We start from the raw sequence: 22813 nt of genomic DNA on the forward strand, positions 1-22813 counted from the left end.
CTTTTCCCCCACATCCATGCCAGCACTTGTTGCTTTTGTTCTTTTGAATGTGTGCCAGTCTCTGTGGTGTGAGTTGATATCTCATTGTTGTTTTGATTTGCATCTTCCTGATGACTAGTGATGTGGAGCATTTTTTCATGATGGTCACTGTATCTTTTGAGTTGAAGAAGCTTCTCAGTTTAAGGTAGTTCCATTTGTTTCTCTCACTTGGTTGGCCAATGGTGTGCCACCTTTAAAGATACCTTTAGCCTCAATGTCATGGAGGGTTTTGCTGACCTTGCCTTCAATGTACCTGATGGATTCTGGTCTGATGTTGAGGTCTTTAATCCATTTTGATCTGACTTTTGTGCCTGGTGTCAGGTAGAGGTCTGAGCCCATTTTTTTGCATGTAGCTGTCCAGTTTTGCCAGCACCATTTGTTAAAGAGGCTTTCCTTACTCCACTTCACATTTCTTGCTCCTTTATTAAAGATTAGATGATCATATGTTTGAGGGTGTGTATCAGGATATTCAACCCTGTCTCATTGATGTGCAGCTCAGCTTTTGTTCCAGTACCATGCTGTTTTAATTATTACTGCTTTGTAGTAGAGTTTGAGGTTGGGGAATGTGATGCCTCCCATCTTCCTTTTCCCAATAATTGCTTTAGCTATTCGTGGGTGCTTATTGTTCCAAATGAATTTCAGGAGTGTTTGCTCCATTTCTTTGAAGAATGTCATGGGTATCCTTATAGGGATTGCATTGAATTTGTGTAATGCTTTGGGGAGTATTGCCATTTTGACAGTGTTAATTCTCCCAATCCATGAGCAGAGGATATGTTTCCATTCCCTCGTGCCCTCTTTTGTTTCTTGAAGTAGCGTTTTGTAGTTTTCTTTGTACAGGTCCTTTACTTCCTTAGTTAAGCTGATTCCAAGGTACTTGATTTTCTGGGGCATAATGGTGAAGGGGATTGTTTTTTTCATGTCGCTTTCTTCTCTCTTATTATTTGCGTATAAGAAGGCCATGGACTTTTGGGTATTGATTTTATAGCCTGCAACTTTGCTCTATAAGTCTTTTGTTTCTAGGAGTTTCTTGGTAGAGGTTTTAGGGTTCTCTAAATATAGTATCATATCATCTGCAAATAGTGAGAGCTTGATTTCTTCCTTTCCTACCTGAATGCCCTTAATATCATTTTCTTGCCTAATCGCTATTGCTAGTACTTCCAGTACTATATTGAACAGAAGTGGTGAGAATGGGCATCCTTGTCTCGTCCATGATCTTAGAGGGAAGGCTCTTAGTTTTTCCCATTGAGAATGATACTTGCCATAGGCTTGTGGTAGATGGCTTTGACTATATTGAGGAAATATAGTCATTTTGATGAGAGTTTTCATCATAAATGGGTGCTGGACCTTGTCAAATGCTTTCTCAGTGTCTATTGATATGATTATGTGGTTTTTATCTTCTCTTTTTTTGATATGATGGATTATGTTGATTGATTTCCGAATGTTAAACCATTCTTGCATCCCCAGGATTGAATCCCTCTTGGTTGTGGTGTATGATCTTTTTGATGAGTTGTTGGATTCTATTTGCTAATATTTTGTTGAGGATCTTTGCATCTGTGTTCATCAGGGATATTGGCTTGTAGTTTTCTTTTTTTGAGGTGTCTTTGTTTGCTTTTGGCATTAGGGAGATATGTGCCTCATAGAAACTGTTTGGGAGGGTTTCTATCTCTTCAATTTCCTGGAAAAGCTTGAGAAGAATTTCTGGGTTCTCTTGTATCGTGACATATAGCCTTTCGAAGTAGTCTCTGATGATCTTTTGAATTTCTTTGGTTTCTGTTTTGATGTCCCCCTTTTTCACTTCTGATTCAGTTTTTTAGGTTTCTCTCTCTCTCTCTGTCTCTCTCTGTCTCTCTCTCTCTGTCTCTCTCTCTGTCTCTCTCTCTCTCTCTCTCTCTCTCTGAGCCTTGCTAGTGTTTTATCAATCTTGTTTATTTTATCAGAGAACCAGCTCTTGGTTTCATTGATCTTTCAGATTGAGTTTAGGGTTTCCATGTCGTTCATTTTTGCTCTAAGTTTTGTTATTTCTTTCCTTTTGCCTGGTTTGGGCTCCTTTTGTTTGTCCTTTTCTAAGATCTTGAGCTGTGAAGTCAAGTTATCTATGTAGGCCCTTTCTTCTTGCTTGGGGAATGCTTGCAGAACTAAAAATTTTCCCCTTAACAAGGCTTTAGCTGCATCCCATAGGTTCTGGTAACTCCTGTCTTCATTTGAATTTGTTTCCAGGTATCTTTTGATTTCTCACTTGATTTTCTTCCTGACCCACTCGTTCAACATTGAGTTGTTTAATTTCCAGGTGTTTGATTTGGTTCCCCGTGTCTGTGTGTGATTAACTTCTATCTTCAGCGCATCGTGGTCTGAAAAGATAGTTGATACAACTTCTATCTCACTAATTTTATTAAGGTATGTTTTGTAACCTAGCACATGGTCTATTTTGGAGAATGTTCCGTGTGCACTGAAAAAAAATGTATATTCTTTCTTTTTGGGATGCAAAATCCTGTATAGATCTGTTAGCCCTCTCCTTTTAAAAAAAAAATTATTAGCGAATCACTGTGATGTACAGTTACAAACTTACAAACTTTTGTGTTTGCATTTTACTCATACAGTGATTGTTTACCTCATCCCTCCACCAATGATCCCAGTGTCCCTCTCACCACCCCCACCCCATCCCCCTCCACCCCACCCTGCCTCTGCGGCAGGGCATTCCCTTTTATTCTCTCTCCTTTTGGGTGTTGTAGTTTGCAATAGAGGTATTGAGTGGCCTTCATGTTTAGTCTATAGTCTACTTTTAGTTCGCATTTTCCAACCTAACATCCTCTACTTGGTGTTTCCTTCTCTATCTGAGCTGCCTTTTCCCCCAGCATGTAAGGCCAGTTTCCAAGCTGTGGTAGCCCTCTCTCTTCTATCTCTTCCTTCAAAGCTAGTGTTTCCTTGCTGAATTTTAATCTTGTGGATCTGTCTAGAGGTGATAGGGCAGTATTGAAGTCTCCAGCTACTATTGTGTTGTTAGCAATGTTCTTGTTAAAATCTGTTAGCAGTTCTTTTTAGACTAGTATTTAGCTGGTCCCTCATTAGGTGTGTACACATTTAGTAGTGTGCATATCCCTTGATTAGTACATATCCCTTGATTAGTAAAAAATTGCCTTCGCTGTCCCTTCTAATCTATTTTGACCTGAAATCTATGTTGTCGGATACTAGTATGGCCACCCCGGCTTTTTTGAGGGAATTGTTTGCTTGCAGGATTGTTTTCATCCTTTGACTTTAAGTTTGTGTTTGCTTTGACTGTTCAGGTGTGTTTCTTGTAGGCAGCAGTTTAGTTTCTGAATCCATTTTGCCACTCTTGTCTTTTACTTGGTGCATATAGACCATTGACATTGAGGGATATTATTGGCATAGGGTTTTGTGCTATCTTTCTGTAGGGGTTTGTTGTGCTTATATGGGGTTTTTCTTGTAGACCCTTTAGTCTTTCTTTTAAGTTTGGTTTTGAGTCTATGAAGTTCCTGAGCTGTTGTTTATCCGTTTATCCATGAAATAGTGTATTGTTCCTTTGAGTTTGAGTGAGAGTTTAGCCAGATAAAGTATTCTTGGTGAGGCATTCGTTTCATTGAGTTTTTTTCCCTATATCCCACCATTGTCTTCGGACTTGGAGGGTTTCCTCTGATAGGTCTGCTGTAAATCTAATGGGTCCTCCTTTGTATGTGATTTCTTTCTTTGACCTTGCTGTTTGCATTATTGTGTCTCTATCTATGGCATCCATCATTCTGACTATCATATATTTTAGAGTCTTTTTACTAGGGTCTCTTTTAGCTGGCACTCTTCGGGCTCCTTGGATCTGGGTGCCTGCATTCTCCAGCTCTGGGAACTTTTCAGCTATGATATTTTTTTGACTGTGGCTTTTTCATTGGGGTTGTCTCCCTATCATTCTGGTACTCCGATGATTCTAATGTTGTTCCCTTTAAATCATCCCCTAAGTCTCTGATTCACCTAAGAAGTGTTTTGAGGTCTTTTCTCATTGCTTGTTGTCGCCTGTAAGCTTCCTGCAGCTCATCTTCAAGCTCACTGATTCTGTCTTCGGCTATAGCCATTCTACTATTGAGGGCACCCACTGAGTTTTTAATTTCATCTATAGAATCCTTTATTTGTGACACTTCTTTTTGCAGCTTTTTTATTTCGGCGCTCATTTCTTCCTGTATTTTCTTGGTTGTCCGTACCATTGTTTCTTTCATGTCCTCCTTTAATTTACTGGATGTCTGTTGAAATGTTTCTTCAAGTTCATTGAACATTTTCAATACTTCATCTCTGAATTATTTATCGGAAAGATTGTATTTGTGGGTAATGCTTGTAGAGGAGTCTGGGCCCTTTTCATCATCTTCTCCTCGTGCTGGGGATTTTCACTATTTCTTCATGTTTTTGTAGTAGTGTGGTGGTGGGACCTTCCAGTTCACTGTCAGTATTCCCCTCTAGTTTCGAGAAAGGATTCTGGATGAGCTCAGTTGATGGTGGTCACCCTTTCTCTCTTCTAGAGTTTCATCTTCCTTTCCGGTGCTTCTCGACTTATGTGAGGTCTCTATTGAAGCTTCAGAGGATGTGTTCTTTTATATTAGACTTGTAGAGCTTGTGACCCAGTATTATGGTGCAATAGGAATAGGCTATTGGTCTGTTCACCTAATGTGTTTGAGATGGCCAGGATATTCTCTCGAGAATTAGGTGATGGAGATGAAGATGTGAGTCCAGAGTGCCAGGAAAGAAGAAAATAACTGAAGACCCCCCAAAAGAGGCCACACCCACTTCTGCAGAGACCATGCCCCCTACCACACTGTAGGTGGGGTGCTGGCGGCGGGGGTGGGGGGGTGTGGGGGACGGTTGGGGAGCAAAGATGCAGCCCTGGAGAATGGCACACATCGGCGTATGGGGCAGCAGCCCGGGATGCAGAGGCAGGGAGGATGTATGTGCCTGCCCTAACATCACTTTTAGAAGCATGTTTTTTTTTTTTTTTTTTGCCACTGGTGGTGTTCAGGGTCTATTCCTGGCTCTGTGCTTACGAATTACTTCTAGTAGTGCTTAGGGGGGTGGGGATGGCCACATGTGCCACGTATTGAACCGGAATGGGCTACTGCATACACCCTGAACTATCTCCCCAGAAGTAAAATTTGTGTGTGTGTGGTAGAGGACCTCTCTTGCTGTCTGTCGGTCCCAGAGTAGCACTGCACGGTGAAACCCAGCCTCGCGGTAGGGCGTGACAGCACATTAGGGCCTGACAGTGATGGGGGCTACCAGGGTTACTCAAGTAGTGTCAGGGCAAGGTGGTGGGCATGTGGTACTGGTGAGCAATACAAGGTATGAGCTTCCATCCTTGAACTATCTCGATTCCTTGCCCCAGAAATAATTTGTTTATGTTGTTATTCATCTTTTTGGATAACCTACTAAAAGTTCTCCCATTTAGAGGGGGAAGAAACAAGTAATCTGGATGATGATAATGAACACTGCAGGGTATGGCCCCCAAAAAACAAAAAAATTAATCATAAGGTAATTTGGAGAAGACAGTACAGAGAAGTTTCTAACTTTTAAGTTTATACTAAGTCCTTTTGAGTTACAAAATTCTAAGCTATTGCTGACCCTGAAAAATATTGATAGAGTAGAGAATATACATGTTTATTTAGGCGTATTTCTCCTAAATATTGGAATTTAAGGAATCATTTGTGCTGTGTTTACATTTTGCCATCTTTGATAATGTTCAGAGAATAAACAAAATTATAGAAAATATAACTTTTAGATGTAGTATTAAAAATAGGGAGCTATAAATGAGCAAACTAGAAAGCTAATTGCTTTACCTATAAAAACACATTTTCTGGTTATATTTCACATCAGTTTTCTATATAAATAAGATGTTTTTCTGTGTTTAAAACAAAAAGTATCATTAAAAATAAAGCATTTTATGTATCATAAAATAAACTATAGTAAATTTTGTTAGTTCTTATAATGAGAAAATTTTACTATTAAACTAATGTTAATGGATGTTAATTATACTTACTATAACACATATGAATATTGAATCATATTAACAAAGAACTTTAAAAAAATTATTATTATTGGTTTGGGGGCCACATCTGTCGTGTTAAGCAGTTACTCTTGGCTCTGCACTCAGGTATTATTCCTGGCATGCTCGGGGACTCATATGGGATGCAGGGACCAGACCCGGGTCGGCTGCATGCAAGGCAAATGCTCTACCTGCTGGACTATCACTCTGAAATGTAAAGCCTAGAAATATTATATATTTTTAATATATATATATTTTTCCATTACAGTATTCACAATAATATTTCATCCCAGACAAATGGCTCCCAGCAGGTAAGACAGTGTTAAACTTCTAAAACACTAATACACTATAGTTGATCATAGTCAACAATTGAATTTTTATAGTGGTATAATTCCGAGAAAATCTTGTGCATTTTAATTTTCTTACTGTATGATGACTTAACAGCCCCCTCCCCCTTATTACTATTTTCTTTTGCTTACTCCTGACTCTCTAGTTAGGGATCATTCCTGGTGGGCTTCAGGGGCCATATGGGGTACCGGGGATCATCTGGATCAGCTGGGTACAAGCCAAATATCTTACCCACTGTACTATCACTCCAGCCCTAAATCCCACTATGTTTTACTTATCCTGTGAAATGTTAATAAAATAGGTTCTCAGTAAAACATTTTCTATTCCTATAAATCCTGTAAATAAATAAAATATTAGTATTCAATTGGATTATCTCTAAAGTGGTACAGAACATTCAATAATTAGTTCACTCAAATAATGGCCACTGTCACTGTCATCCCATTGCTCATCGATTTGTTTCAGTGGGCACCAGTAACGTCTCCATTGTGAGACTTCTTGTTACTGTTTTTGGCATATCGGATACACCATGGGTAGCTTGCCAGGCTCTGCTGTGCGGGCGAAATACTCTTGGTAGCTTGCTGGACTCTTCGAGAGGGGTGGAGGAATCAAACCTGGGTCGGCCGCGTGCAAGACAAAGGTCCTGCTGCTGTGCTGTCACTCCAGCAATTAGTTCACTATGTAAATATATTTCAATTTAATACTGCCTGTATTTGTCAAGAGGTCTTTTTTCTTTTTTTTTTTCTCTTTGGGTCACACCTGGCATTGCACAGGGGTCACTCCTGGCTCATACACTCAGGAATTACTCCTGGCGGTGCTCAGGGGACCATATGGGATGCTGGGAATCGAACCCGGGTTGGCCGCGTGCAAGACAAACGCCCTACCTCTTTGCTATTGCTCCAGCCCCAAGAGGTTTCTTCTAAGTATAATCAATGACTTAAAATTTGTGTTCAAAGGCTTGGGGTATGAGAACCACTCTGCCTGTGAGTCCTGTTCCCTCTGGTCCTGTGCTCGTGGAGATAGAGAATCTTCAGAGGAGTCCTGGTCCAGATCACAACAAGAAATGGTTTGTTAACACCCTAAACCAAACTAAAAATTGCTTACTTGTTTAATGATACTCTAAATTCCCAGTCATAATCTCAGAGTATTTTTAGTATGATTATAAACAAATTATTCATATTTGTAAGCCGAAAAGAAAGGTTTTTAAACAATCATTATTGGAATGGAGAAAAAATTAAGGGACATGAATGAAGGAAGTGCTATTATGCAAATGAAGAAGCATTGGACATCTCTCCTTATTCTGATCAACATGATCTGTGAGTGAATGTGTGACTGTTTTTTTTCTTTAAAAAAAAAAAAGACTTCAAAGCTAGTAAATAGAACCTTTTCTCAGATCCAAAAGGAAAGTATGTTTATTCTATGTTTTTCCTCACAACATGCACTATGCATGATGCTACTGCATTGAATGTGTTTTCTTCACTAAAGGCTTAAAGATAAAACAAAAAACTTGATTATAGTTGAGTAAAGACAAGCTACTCCATTTTGGGGGGTGGAGAGACAAACAGATGTTAGGGAAGATATTTTATTTCATTTGTTTACATTTCTAGGGTCTCTTAAGATTAATAGTAAATATACAAATATGGATACTTTGTGGCTTACTGGGCTAATCAAAGGTATTCATCTTTCACTATTTACTTGGGAAGGCTTCTTGGGAATTATTTGATTGATTGTTCATGTGAGTTGCTTGCATCATTTGTTCAAGTTTTGTGTCTTTATAAAATGAACTTTGATAATTCAAGAGTTTCTTTCTTTTTCTCTTGCTCTTAGTTTGTTTAGTACCTGAACGTAAATGAGTTTCTGTGGTGACTTCAAGGTTTTGGTCAACTTTCTTGCAACCAGTTCTTCCTTCATGGTGGTGGGTCAATTGTGGTTGGTGATTGTTTTCAGACTTTGCTATGTAATTGTTTTTCACTGTGATTTTGGCTTAACTAACTGCAAGGTTCTTTTTGTTCTTGTGCTTGGGTATATTTTTGCTTTATTTCCAAAGAATTTTAGTTTCTGAGACTGAAGCAATTTCTCCTCCTCACTTCCATTTTTCCCATTGTCCATTTCACCATTTCTACTTGAGAGTGGTGGAGGTACTTTGTGTTTGTGTCTTTAAATAAGCTCCTAAATGTCACAGCTTAGTCTTAAATTTTTTATGCCATTTAAAAGAGGTTCTTCAATTTCTTTCCGAAAACTTTCTGGAAACCCTGGTAGGCAGCTGTTTTTATTTTTGATGCTACCATTAAGTCCTCCTGTTAATAAGGAACCATTCTATTAATACTTTCAATTTTTTTAATTTATGGGACCACATCTGACTGTGCTCAGGGCTCTGTTTGTGCCCAAGGATCACTCCTGGCACTGCTGGGAGATCGTATATGGTGGTGGAGAATTGAATCATGGAAAGTAGTGCCTTACAATTGCTGTCCGATTTGCCAGCCCCTCATACTTTAACTATTAATGAACTCCCATAATATACGCTCACCTTTTACTTTTACATGAATGTCTTGTTTGCTTGCATTCTTTATTATGACACTGAATATTTTTTTAAGTTTTCTCATTTAGGTAGGTACATATAAATCTGTCTGATTCAATGGACACTCTGTAGTTCCTTTGCAGAATTTAGAGAGTTAATGTTGAATCGTAATACCTTAAATAGATAATAAAAAATAATAATGAATTTTTTAAAAAAGAAAAAAAAACTGAAGTAGTGTGTCCTTTATGTAATTATACTGAAACTTCTTTTGCTAAATGGATGGAAATGATGATCCCAAAAAACCAATGAGCCCTAAGTATACGTCAGTCGTGGCATGTATTGAATATATATCTGATAGATCTTAGAGCTTATGAATTAATTTTATATGCTTTCTTATTTCATTCTTTGCTTCTGCATGCTTTGACTTTTAATACTTTTAATTCAGTATGAAACAGTCCTCCTTTAGAGAGTGTAAGCTTTTCTACTTTTTTTTTTTTCCTTTTGGGTCACACCTGGCGATGCACAGGGGTCACTCCTGGCTCATGCACTCAGGAATTACCCCTGGCGGTACTCAGGGGACCATATGGATGCTGGGAATCGAACCCGGGTCGGCCGTGTGCAAGGCAAACGCCCTACCCACTGTGCTATCGCTTCAGCCCCAAGCTTTTCTACTTTTGTAGCCAGTTTATGTATTTAAAATTTATGTATAGAAACTCTGTTACTGACTTTTAATTTTATTTAAATTTTTTAAATTGAGTTACCATAGTTTACAGCAGTACTGAAGTGGTTATTTTATAGTTACTCTAATCCTCCAGAGTTTTTCATGACTCATTATCCCTTCCACCTCCTTCTCCAAAGCCCCATCTTGTCTTAGAATTTGTTTCCGTTAATCTGTTGGGGACCATCTAATCCCCTTCTTTGCTTTCTTTTACTTTACATATGAGTGAGATTATCTGTAACTTTTAACTAGTTTAGTCTAACCTATTCCCTAGTTTTTTTTTCAGTTTTTTCTTGCTGGTATTATCTAAATAATACCTTTCTATTTTTTTTTTCAGTGAATGATTTGTTATATCAAGTAACAGAATTAGCCAGTATTTAAATTTTCACCTTTTGGTAAAGTCATTTTTACTTGCTTTTGAAGTATATTTTATTCAAGTAAATTTTATGAAGTAAGTTTTATATATTGAAGTAGGAGAGAGTAAGTAAAAGAGAGGTATCTCTTAGATTAGAGAGCTGAACAAACATGTTTTAAAGCTATAAATCACTTATAAACCATCAATGCATATTTGGGAACAAAATTTTCCAAATTTTCAGAGTCCCTAATTTTAAGGTCATTAATTTTATGGGTTAGAGCCAATGAATAGTATTTTCAATAAAGGAGAGATGATGATATCGTTAGAGGTTTCAGTTTGTTCTGAAAAAATTCTTTGAAGTTAATTCATTGTCAAGTTTTCTTGAGAAAAATGCTAAAGAATCACGTTTTGGTTGAATTTTTAAAAAGTCTCTTGTAGATACCTGAAGTACATGCTGTCTTATTTGTCATGTCACAAAACCTTAATTTTCTGAATTGTGACAAATGCTTACTTTCTACTGGAGGACTGATTATTTCTCACCAGAACTGCTTGTATGCATGCCTCACTCTCATAATTCTGTGGGATCTTATGCATAGTTCTCTATGATAAAATGTATCTGCTATGCTTATTAAACTTTCTTGGAGAGGACTAACAATCTCATTGTATTGTCTGTACCTGTTGAATTTCTGAGGTCCTTTGAACTTCGATTACAGAAGGAATAATTGTCATTTGTTAATAGGCAACACTGATGTAAGATGGCCTTTCAGGGTAGATTTTCTTAAATTCATTTTGAATTTTGTTTCCCAATTTCAGTTTTGTGACATTACTTAATTGGGGGAATAGGTGCCACAATTGGCCTTTTCTGTATATGCTTTTGTCCTTACATTGATTGGTTGTTCCAAATATTTGAAGCAGAGAAATATTCTTCTCAGAAATGGAAACAAGGGACTGGAGCAATAGTACAGCGAGTAGGGCATTTGCCTTGCATGTGGCCAACCTGGATTTGATCCCCGCATCACTCATGGTCCCCCAAACACTACCAGGAGTAATTCCTGAATGCAGAACCAGGAGTAACCCCTGAGCATCTCTGGGTGTTACCCCAAAAAGCTGAAAAAAAGAAATGATATTTTGACTAAATTTGATAGCAATATCAGGGACAGATACAGAGCATCACACACTCTGTGCTGTTTAGTTCACCTCACTGACTGATTACTTATACATATTTCCATTTTGACATTTTCTACTACATATACCCATGAATTTCCCTCTGTTAATCTTAAATATTATCATTGCATGAGCAGTGTTGATAACTTCTCATAACGGTGCATGTTATTCACTTTCTCTTTCACCTCTTACACATTCATTTTCTCCTTTTCCTGTTGACTAACTGTGCTCCCCTCCCACTCCCCAACCATCCAGGCTCTCTGCTGCCAGTGACTGCTGTCAACATGGTGGAAACCAGTGGAACACGAGGGCTTTGTCCCCACCTCAGCCTGCATATAGGAACTACACTGACTTTGTCCATGAGCACAATGTGAAGAATGCAGGAGTCCATCATGATGTTCATTTCCCTGGCCCTGCAGCCATGACTGAGATATGAGTGTTAAACCGCTTAGGCATTGGGAGGACTTTGTCATGAGAGTGGATGGTGTACAAATTGGTGATACATATTTCTAGTGTTTAAAGAGGATTGATGAAGTTAGGCAAATTTGGAAGGAGTTATTTTATATCAAGTATCTAGATATGTAGTGTTAGATCAGAAGAAGCTATGTATCATCAATAATAATGGCAGTTTTGTGTTGAGAAGGGTATGTATTTTTGTAATCATGGGAAGGTTTTACATGATTATAACATGTTAACAAATCACTCAGAAGAGGCCTTAGGAGGCTTGTGTTTGTGAACAAGCAGCCCATCATCTCTGTAGTCCATGACATACAACTAGGTTGAAGTTAAAGATCAGCCAACTAAAAGCCCACTCACAAGTGTATTCCAGGCTTAAATTAGCCTACCTTTTATATTAATATGAAACTACTTTTACATGTTGTTTTTAATATTTCCAACTAGTGATTCATGCCTTAATTTCAGTTAAGTGCCTGAGATTCTGTCATTTTAATTAATTTAAAACTTGATACACTTCATTTTTAATAATCGCAAATGTTTTAAATTTACAAAAGATGTCAAAATCATATTGTTAATGTGATTTATATGAATCACATTATTTATGGCTCAGTCTGAATGTTTACTTGTACATGTTTAACTGATTAACCAATAGTTAATTAAATGGTTACATTTCTACTAAAGGGTTTTACAAAATGGAAAATGTACTCATTTTTGTTTATTCGCTCTTTTCTTTTCTCTTGCATATTGTGCACCTGATAGATTTCCCAAGTATTCAACAGCCTTATAATTTGACCTTGTGTAAACTTTTAAAATAAAATTTTGAAGCCAAATAATGTTATTTTAAAATATTATCATATTTGGTGCTTTATGATATTTAGAATGTAATTATCCACTTTTGGGGGGTTTATTTCAGATTAACTGGAAAACTTACATTTCTGGTTTTATGCAAGGTGTTGCAAAGGAAGCATTTTCTTTTAAAAGAAAATTTTAACAAATATTTCAAACTTTCAAAACATATATGTAGTGATTTGAAGGTATTTGGTAGTCTGAGAATTTGTAATACTTCATTATAGACAACTGCTGACCTTGCAGCTCAGTCTTAGCCTTCTCTACCAAACAGATGTTCCACGGGACTTTATTACTGTACTGCTAATTGCAAATGTAATATTTTGTCAAATGAAGATATAAGCATAATTAAATAGTATTTATCAAATGAGATTTATAGCCGGGTTTCCGTCCAAGTTTATCTTATAAGGGGATGTACACTTATTCATTAATACATCTAAGTAGCCCAAATTACTATCTCAGTACATCGTTTAGAGTGCCCCAAAATGGCCACTTTTGTTCTTCTTAGTTGTTTTAGACATTTTGTACCTGAGATTATACTTGTCGTTTATTATTGGCAGCAGTTTCTTAAAGGAATTTGAATCATACCATTTCAAAACATAGAAATTTATTTATTCCAGGGGCTGGAGAGATAGCACAGCGGGTAGGGCGTTTGCCTTGCACGCGGCCGACCCGGGTTCGATTCCCAGCATCCCATATGGTCCCCTGAGCACGGCCAGGGGTAATTCCTGAGTGCAGAGCCAGGAGTAACCCCTGTGCATTGCCAGGCGTGACCCAAAAAAAAGCAAAAAAAAAAAAAAAAAAGAAATTTATTTATTCCATTTAAGAAAAGTTCATGGACGTGAAGATGACCAGGAACCTACTAGAAATCCAAGAAGGATATTAACAAAGCTTACCTGCTATTTTGGAATGTCCTGTGATTTAACTTTTTTCATATTAACATTAATCTTGACTTGTGAAGATCAGATTGCTAATAGAAGGCTTCAATGTATCTTTAGTGGAATTAAACTAGGAAATACGGAATAATTGTAATTGAAGAGTAAAATCTTAACTTTATATAAAAGTAGTAATTTTTATATTTAGAATTTGAGTTCACCAGTGCTATGACATTTAAGTAATGCAAGAAAGATATCATGAGACTTTTTTTCCTTGAGAACCTTGCTGTAGGTTTTAGTTTAATTCCTGATTGTACACACTAGGTTGGAGGGATGATTGGGGAAAAAAGGCAGCAAAAAGGAGTTAGGGAAGTAAAGGGCTAAGACTGAATGGTGGTAGATTAAAATTTGTCTGTTTTATAAAGTTTTTATATTTTCTAGGATTTTATATTAAAGGCTATGAATATTCTTGCTAATATTTTCATGATGGATAAGCTTGTTACCTTAGCTGTGAAGCTTTTAATGAAGGTTTAATGAAGGCTTGAAATTACTAAGATTGTGAGCGATATATTCTGCATTGTATATGCTTTAAGAGTCAACACATTCTGGTTTTAAAAACTAATATCCTTCATAACAGCCCTATATGGACATTATCCTGTCGATCAGGGAAGCGATCAGCACAGAACTCTATTTATGTTGTTTAACCTCAGTGCTTTGGCTAGATTAACATAATTAATGTTAATGTAATAAAAATACCTCAAAGCCATTTCCTAGTTCTTGAGTATAAACTAATTCTTCTGACCTTGGTAAGTTAATTCAAAATACATCTTTAAACTAATTTATAGGAAAAACTTTATATGTTTATGTTTTAAGGTAGGCTATATAAAAATATTCTAATATTTTATATCAGTATAATTAAAACAATATTTTAGATAAGGGTGGGGTTTTTTTCGGGGGGGGGGCACCCGGCAGTGCTCAGGGCTTACTCCTGACTGTTCTCAGGGTTCACTTCTGATGGGCTTGGGAAACCACACAGGGCTCCAGGAATCAAACCTGGTTGGCCAGGTGCAAGGCAGATACCCCACCCACTGTACTGTTGCTACAGTCTCAATTTTAGGGAACCTGAAAAAAACTTTTTCCTTGCAGGGGGAGGCTTTTGGGCTACATCCAGCTGTGCTTAGGTCTTATTCCTAGTTCTGTGCTCAGGAATCATCCTGGCAATACTTGGGGGACTGGGGATTGAACCTGGGTTGGCTGCATGCAAGACAAGTGCCTCAACCACTGTACTGTCTCTCCTGTCCCCCATATTTAGAGTAGAGTTAATAAAGTGTCAGTCATACAGTATTGGTACACCGCATCCACCACGAGAGCAGCAGCCTCCTCTCACCACTGTCTCTTGGTCCCCTCATCGCCCTCTCCAACCCGTCTTCACAGGCTCAGTTCTGTAGGCTGACTCTCAGGGTATGCTATTATTGATCATTTTTCCCATTTCTATGTTTCTGTATACTTCACATGTAAAAGAGATTATTTGGTGTTTGTCTTATTTTGACTTTGTTTTTTAATCAGTGTGATACCCTCCTGTTCTATCTACTTCGCAAACTGCAGAATTTCACCTTTTCTTACAGTTGAGATTTATTCTACTGTGTGTATATACATATACTACAATATCTTTCTCTAGTCATCTTTCCTTGGACTATTGGGTTGTTTCCAGATCTTGACTATTGTGAATGGCATTACAATGAACATAGAATTGATAGAATTGTGAATACCTTTTTAAATCAATGTTTTTGGGCTCTGGGGTAGATGGTAAGAAGTAGAATTGCAGGGTCATATGGAGGTTCAGTTAATTTTTTGAGAAGTCTCCATACTATTTCCATAGAGGCTAAACCAGTGACATTTCTACCAATGGTGGATGATGGTCCCTTAGAGTTTTAAAATTTCATGTTAATCCAGAAAATGTTGATACTTACAACACTGGTGAATGTTTATTGCCCATAAACATCTTAGGACCAATAAAACTGTCTCCTGAGGGGCTGGAGCAATCATACAGCGGGTAGGGCGTTGGTCTTGCACACGGCCGACCCGGGTTCGATTCCCAGCATCCCATATGGTCCCTTGAGCACCTCCAGGAGTAATTCCTGAGTGCTAAGCCAGGAGTAACTGCTGTGCATCGCCGGGTGTGACCCAAAAAGCCAAAAAATAAATAAATAAATAAATAAAACTGTCTCTTGAATGATAAACAGTGAGGCAGCTTTTTTCGTAGAATAAAACTTAGCTGAGCCTTAATTATGATAGTTTCTCTTATTTTCAGGGGTTTTTGAATATTAACTTTGCTGATTTACTGATAATTTTTTCATTTGGGGTCACACCTAGCACTGCTCAGGGGTGTGAGCTTGAGGATTACTCCTGGTGGTACTTTGAGTAATGTGGTATCAGTGATCAAGCCTAGGCTTCCCATGTGCAGATATGTTTTCTCCAGCTATTTGAACCATCACCCCAGCCCACTAATAATATTTTTGATGAGTAATCTTGCTTTTTTTTTTGTTTTCGTATGTCATGGTAACATACATTTCTCCCATCGTGCCAATGCATTAAAGTATATGACAATGTTCAAGAGTGGTAGAAGTTTGGGGTGCTATCTTTGGGTTTCAGGAGGAAGGAGAGTATTACAGAGATGACTTAATTCACAGACATAAAACTAATCCTCATCTCTGATTCCTGTTACTTCAACAAGTCTTCCTAGATGCAAACTGAAAAAGTTGGAAGATAGCTGTTAATGTCAGTGTAGCACACTCTTATGGGTGGGAAGAGAAGTTGTTTGAAACTGATACTTGAGCTGTCTTATCCAACACAAACATTATTTGTCTCTAAATCATACTTCATTGCTTCAAAAGGCTATATAATTTCTTGTGTGATAGGTTTTAAATATTGGATTTGAAAATAATATTAAGTTGCATGAATTTATTATCTTTGATTCAGGAACAGAAGACTATTCCTTTTCTCTGATTCCTGTTACTTCAGCATCTTCCTAGTTGCAAACTGAAAATTTATTATCCTTGTCATATAATTTGTCTTATGTATTTGGGAAGGTAAAGTTATCTCTTTGTCACATGCTTCCTATATTTTAAGGTAATTTATATTACATAATCAGTTATATCTTGCTCCCAGTATTGTGAATACTTGTATAATAGAACTTTTTAAGTGATAGAAATTGAATATTCTGCTGTGGTGGGTGTATTGAGTCAGTGTTTGTCTTACTCCCTCTCCCCCAGCCCCCACCCCTACTCCGTGTTTTGTGTATCTGTCTCATGTATAAAATACAATTGTCAGATCCTTTTAGATTAGTATGAGTCATATGAATTCAGATATAGTATTCTTTTGTTGGGGGTAGGCAGGTTTTGTTGCACTCCATTGGGTGAACACACGTAGCAGCCGCTGCAGTTTGCCTGTGCCTCCAGTGATCACAGATAGCAGAGCCACCAGCACCATGCTGCATGCAAGTGGTGATACCAGGGATTTGAACTTCTGACTGTATGCTTGCAGGGCAGGCTTCCTAAGCCCCCTGCAGTATTCCTCCTAGCTGAAGTCAAGCCTAGGTCATAAGGGTGAAAGCCCTCCTGAATGGGATTAAATGTCCTTATAAAAGATACCCCATTGAGATCCTGCATTCTTTCAGCCATGTGAGGGCACAGCAGTCGTCTAGGCCAGAATCTGGCAGAAATTTAATCTTGGATTTCCCACCCTCTAAAACAGGAGAAATGTCTTTTTGTTAATGAGTCATTCTGATTCAGTTCTAGCAGCCTAAATGAACTCAAGAATATGGTAGGTAGTAAAACAATTTTTTTCTGGTATGTTTCCATGTTAGGATCATAGAAAATGAACTTCCATCAGTTCTTACATTCATTTGTCTTAAGAATTTGCATATACAGGGGCTGGAGCGATAGCAGAGCGGGTAGGGCGTTTGCCTTGCACGAAGCCGACCCAGGTTAGATTCCAGCATCCCATATAATCCCTGAAGCACTGCCAGGAGTAATTCCTGAGTGCAAAGCCAGGGGTAACCCCTGAGCATTGCCAGGTGTTACCCAAAAAGAAAAAAAAGAATTTGCATATCCATATTTAAAATTTTTGTGATGAAAATCTCTCAAAATACATAAAGTAGAAGATGTGATGAACCACAGTGGTTTTAAATCAGTTTTAATAAATTTTGATATTTTGCCATTTTTTTTGTTGTTTGTTGTTGTTGTTGTTTTTGCAGTCACCACCACTGTCTCTTCTTTTTGATGTTGTTTTCTTAAACCCACAAGTGAAACTGCCTCACACTTCTAGACAATAACCTTTGAACCAACGTATGAAGACTGGATATAAGCACATATGATCATAGTCCTATGTTTTTTTTACAGTATTAAAATGATGAATGCCATAAGTACCTTAAAGCCAGTGATTTTCAAATTAGCCAAGATACCTATTAAATTCACCAGGGAAATTCAAATAAAAACCTTAAGAAAGGGTTTTTCTACTACCTTTTCAAACAGCATAAGTCACTCACATGTGTCTACGTAATCCTTTGAGCTCTTTAGAACACATTTTGAAAATCAAGATGATGATTTGTCCAAAATTGTACAGCTGGTTGGTTACAGAGGTAGGACTTAAAGACATATCTGTTTCATCTGATATCTTTGTTCTTTTTATATCTTTTAACCATTTTTAGAAATTTTTTTCTTTTGGGTCCAGGTGTAAGGTAAGTGATTGATATGACCTTTATTCCTCTAGAAGAGCGTGGAATCTTCCTAGCTATGGCAATTCCTTTTTTTCCAACTCAGTAGTGAATAACCAAATTAAATATCTATAGCTTTTGAACTTCCTGACAGCAGACATTTTGATTAAAATCTTGTTTTTTAAAAAAAATGCGGGGGGAGGGGCAGGGAGAGAGAGAGAGAGAGAGAGAGAGAGAGAGGAGAGAGAGAGAGAGAACTATAACTTCCTAGTTTGTAAATTCACTTACTGTAAGGGTACAGTGCCCTGATGTTTAGAAATGGGTAAATTGTATAATCATCACCACAGTCAAATTTTAGAACTGTTTCATCATTACCAGTGATGAATCCTCATTCACCTCCAAACCATCCCTACATAGTGGACATGATACTACCCTCTTACCCTCCGAGGTAGGCAGCTACTGATCTGCTTTCAATCTCTAAAACTTGTCTTTTCTAGACATTTCATTCAAGTGAAATCATGTAATATACAAGGTTTTATGTTTGGCTTCTTTCCCTGTCTAATGTTTCTGAGTTGTCCAGGAATTCTAATTTGTTGCAAGGCAAGCGTTCTCCTACTTGAGCCACTCCTCAAGTATGGTGTTTTTGAAACTTGACTATTTCATTATGATGACATCCAACCTACCAACTGTTTTTGTGGATGATCTAAAAATACTTCCCCAAACTAAAGTCACCAGGCTTTATTTTAATAGGTTTTCAAGCTTAAACCCTTAACCTTACTTAGGTCTACTATTGATTTGCACTTAATTTTCGTGAATGGAACGAATTGATTTTTCTTAGAAAATTTCTGTTTTTGTATGAGTATGCCCTGGAGTCACTGAAAAGGTTGTTATTTTCCCCTTGTAATGGCAAATACCAATAATAAGAATTCTGGAATCTCAATACTATTATATTGATTTTTGTGCAAATGCCAATCTTCCCCTCCTTTTGTCGTTGTGATGCTGTAGGACATTTTGGTTCAGTGTTCACATACTTGGATGCATTACTTGCCAGGGGTTGCAACTTTGTACTGTCCTGACAGTCACATTTATGGCTCTGGGGAATCACAATTGCAGTTCTGGTGACATGACTTAATTGGGGTGGTTGCCAGGGATCAAATTTATAGTCTCATTCATGCAAGCCTGGCATTCTATCACTGAGTCACATCCCTCTCCCTTTTGAATAACATTAATTTTAAAAATTTGTATAGGTTTCAGGTAGACACTATTGTCAGTCACCATCTGTATGTATTGTTATGTTCACCACCACCAAAGTCTAGTTTCCATCCTCTCCATATAGTTGGCCCTTAACAAGTCCTAGCCACCTTCCTTCACCCTGTTCTTTCTGATTTTGTTTTTGGGCCACCACCCCCAGCATTGCTCAGGACTTACCTTTGGCTCTGTGCCAAGGGATCACTCCTGGTGGGGTTTGGGGAAGCATATGTGGTGCCAGAGATTGAACCTGGGTCAGCTGCAAACAAGGCAAGCTCCCTATCCCTATCCACTGTACACTCTCTCCAGCCCAGTACCGTTCTCTTTAGGTAACCACTATTATTTTTTTGCACATATTGTTTTTAATTGAATCACCGTGACCTACACTTAACAAAGCTTTCATGTTCGAGTTTCAGTCATACAATGATTGAACACCCATTCCTCAACCAGTATACATTTTCTATCACCAATGTCCCCAGTATCCCTACTCCCACTCCCCACCCCCAGCCTCATCCCTCCCCTTGCCTCTGCTGCAGACAGTTTCCTTCTTAGTCTCTCTTCCTGTGGGCTTTATGGTTTGCAATACAGATAATGAAAAGCCATCATGTTTGGTCCTTTGTCTACTTTGAGCACACATCTCCCATCCCAAGCTATCCCTCCAACCATCATTGACTTAGTGACCCTTCTCTATCCCAGCTGCCTTCTCCCCCAGCTCATAAGGCAGGCTTCCAACCGTGACGCAATCTTCTGGCCCTATCTCTACTGTCCTTGGGTGTTAGTCTCATACTGTGATTTTTTTTTTCTTTTTGGGTCACACCCGGCGATGCACAGGGGTTACTCCTGGCTTTGCACTCAGGAATTACTCCTGATGGTGTTCAGGGGACCATATAGGATGCTGGGATTCGAACCTGGGTTGGCTGCATGCAAGACAAAGCCCTACCCACTATGCTATCTCTCCAGCCCCATCATATTGTGATATTTTGTTTTCCACAAATGAGTACGGTCTTTTTATATCTGTCCCTCTCTTTCTGACTCATTTTGCTTAGCATGATATTCTCCATGACCATCCATTTATAAGTAAATTTCATGACTTCATCTTTTCTAATAGCTGCTTAGTATTCATTGTGTAGATGTACCAAAGTTTCTTTAACCAGTCCTCTGTCAGGCACTCTGGTTGTTTCCAGATTCTGGCTGTTGTGAACAGTGCTGCAATGAACATACAGGGGCTGATGTCACTTCTACTGTGCTTTTTTGCACCCTCGGAGTATGTTCCAGAAGTGGTATTGCTGGGTCATATGGAAGCTTACTTTCTAGTTTTTGGAAGAATGCCCATATTGTTTTCCAGAAAGGCTGGACCAGTTGGCATTCCCACTAACAATGAAAGAGAGTTCCTTTCTCCCCACATCTGCACCAGCACTGGTTGTTCTTGTTCTTTTTGATGTGTGCCAGTTTCTGTGGTGTGAAATGATTTCTCATTGTTGTTTTGATGTGCATCTCTGTGATGATTAGTTCTGTAGAATATTTTTTCATGTGCCTTTTAGCCATTTGTATTTCTTTTTTGAGGAAGCTTCTGTTCATTTCTTCTCCCCATTTTTTGATGGGGTTGGTTTTTTTTCCCTTGTACAATTCTACTAATGTCTTGTATATCCTGGATATTAACCCCTTATCAGATGGGTATTGGGTAAATATTATTTCCCATTCCGTGGACCCTCTCTGTATTTTGGTCACTTTCTTTTGAGGTGCAGAAGCTTGTTTATGTTTATTTCCACTTGCTTGGTCAGTGGTGTTTCATCCTTAAAGATATTTTTAGCTTCAGTGTCATGGAGAGTTCTGTCTACATTTTCCTCCATGTACTTTATGGATTCAGGTCTGATATTGAGGTCTTTAATCCACTTTGATCTGACTTTTGGGCCTGGCATTTGACAGAGGTCAGTTCATTTTTTTGCAGATAGCTGTCCAGGTTTCCCAGCACCACTTGTTGAAGAGGCTTTCCTTGTTCCACTTCACATTTCTTGCTCCTTTATTAAAGGTTAAGTGATCATATATTTGAGAGTCACGGGGGCAAGACTCTGCATTGCTCTCTTCTGGGAACTTGGTTTTATAGTCTCTGGATGTTGGCCGTTTATGGGATTACACGGCAGTAGGGGGGGTCGGGGGGAGGGCAGTTTCTGGGTGTGACTGCCTAGCTACTAGAAAATGGGGGATCTGGGTGGTAGAGGCCCAGTCCCGATCTGAGCAGCCTTGAAGATCTCAGCCTCGGGTCCCGCACATCTGGGTTCATCTGCTGATTCCTTCATGTGTGAGACTCATCCGAGTGTGTGGAGAGGGGCCTTGAGCATGGCTGTGGCTGGGTTCCGGAGCCCTTTGACTTCCGTGGCTCTGCTCGGGGCGGGGAGGGAAACTCAACCCCCCCCACCCCCACTTTGCGGCCTCACGACGTCTTATAGCCTAGTTCTCCCTCTCGGAGAACCTGGCAAGCTACCACTGAGAGTTTCCTGCCTGCAGGGGAGAGCCTGGCAAGCTCCCTGTGGTGTATTCATATGCCAAAATCCAGTAGCAAAGATGGGTCTCATTCCCCAGAGCTTGAAGAGCCTCTAATGAGGCACCGCTGGGAAGGATGAGTAAAGACAGGCTGCTAAAATCTCAGGGCTGGGATGAATGAAGACGTTACTGGGTCCGCTTGAGCAGATAAATGATAAACAGCAGGACAGTGATACAGTGATATTTGAGAGTCTGTGACAGAATATTCAACTCTGTTCCGTTGGTCTGTGGGTCTGTTTCTGGCCCAATACCATGCTGTTTTAACTACTACTGTTCTTTCAAATCTTAATAGTTTGTTTTGGTTTCATTCTATAATTTTTTTTTACAGTTATCAGTGAAATCATACCACATTTCACTGCATAATTGTTCCAGATTTTACATAGATTTTTTTTTTCTGAAAATGCAAACAGATTGCAACCATTATGTGATTGTAGGGGGAAAGGGAGTTCAGGGAGTGAACACCCAGTGGGATTGGAACTACTCCCAGCCCTGTGTTCAGAGAACCGTGTGATGCCAGGGATTTAACCTGAGCTCTCTTCATACAGAACATGCACTCAGCCCACTGAGCTATCTTCCTAGTTTGAAGAAGTTAAAAAGAAAAAGAAAACTGGTGGTATATAAAACATTTCAACAGTTTTACAGTGAAATAGATAGTAGGTTTATCTTCTTTCATTCAACTTGCTTCACTTATCATGACACATAATATCTAGGTCCATGCATACAGGATTTCACTTCATCTAATTTTCATGTTTTCAAGGAATGTTAATCAAGTAGAATGAATCGGTCTATCATTACATTTGTTGCAAAGCATTTACTTTTGTAGCTCCCATTTTTTATTCATCACTGTTTGGGTTCCTCCCACTTTGGGGCCCAAAGTGTTTTCAATTACAAAGAATGCTGCTATAAACAAAAGTATGGTTTTATTTTTCTGGATATATATCTGGGTTTTTCTTTTTTGAAGGCTTT

At 38.5% G+C, this 22813-nt stretch overlaps 1 protein-coding gene across 3 annotated transcripts in view; it reads left to right on the top strand.

The window, feature by feature from the left end:
* The window catches only part of EPB41L5 (erythrocyte membrane protein band 4.1 like 5), a 118430-nt gene that overhangs the window by 63380 nt on the left and 32237 nt on the right, over positions 1–22813 (top strand). For 2 of the 3 annotated variants that reach the window (XM_055121671.1, XM_055121672.1), the window contains 2 exons: positions 6336–6378; positions 7369–7478. In XM_055121671.1, coding sequence (XP_054977646.1) covers positions 6336–6378; positions 7369–7478 — 153 coding nt within the window. Of the gene's footprint in view, positions 1–6335; positions 6379–7368; positions 7479–11422; positions 14137–22813 lie in introns of those variants that run through there. The other variant, XM_055121673.1, reaches the window with a different exon arrangement.

This window comes from Sorex araneus, chromosome X (genome assembly GCF_027595985.1).
Source record: "Sorex araneus isolate mSorAra2 chromosome X, mSorAra2.pri, whole genome shotgun sequence".
Classification (NCBI taxonomy): Eukaryota; Metazoa; Chordata; class Mammalia; order Eulipotyphla; family Soricidae; genus Sorex; species Sorex araneus.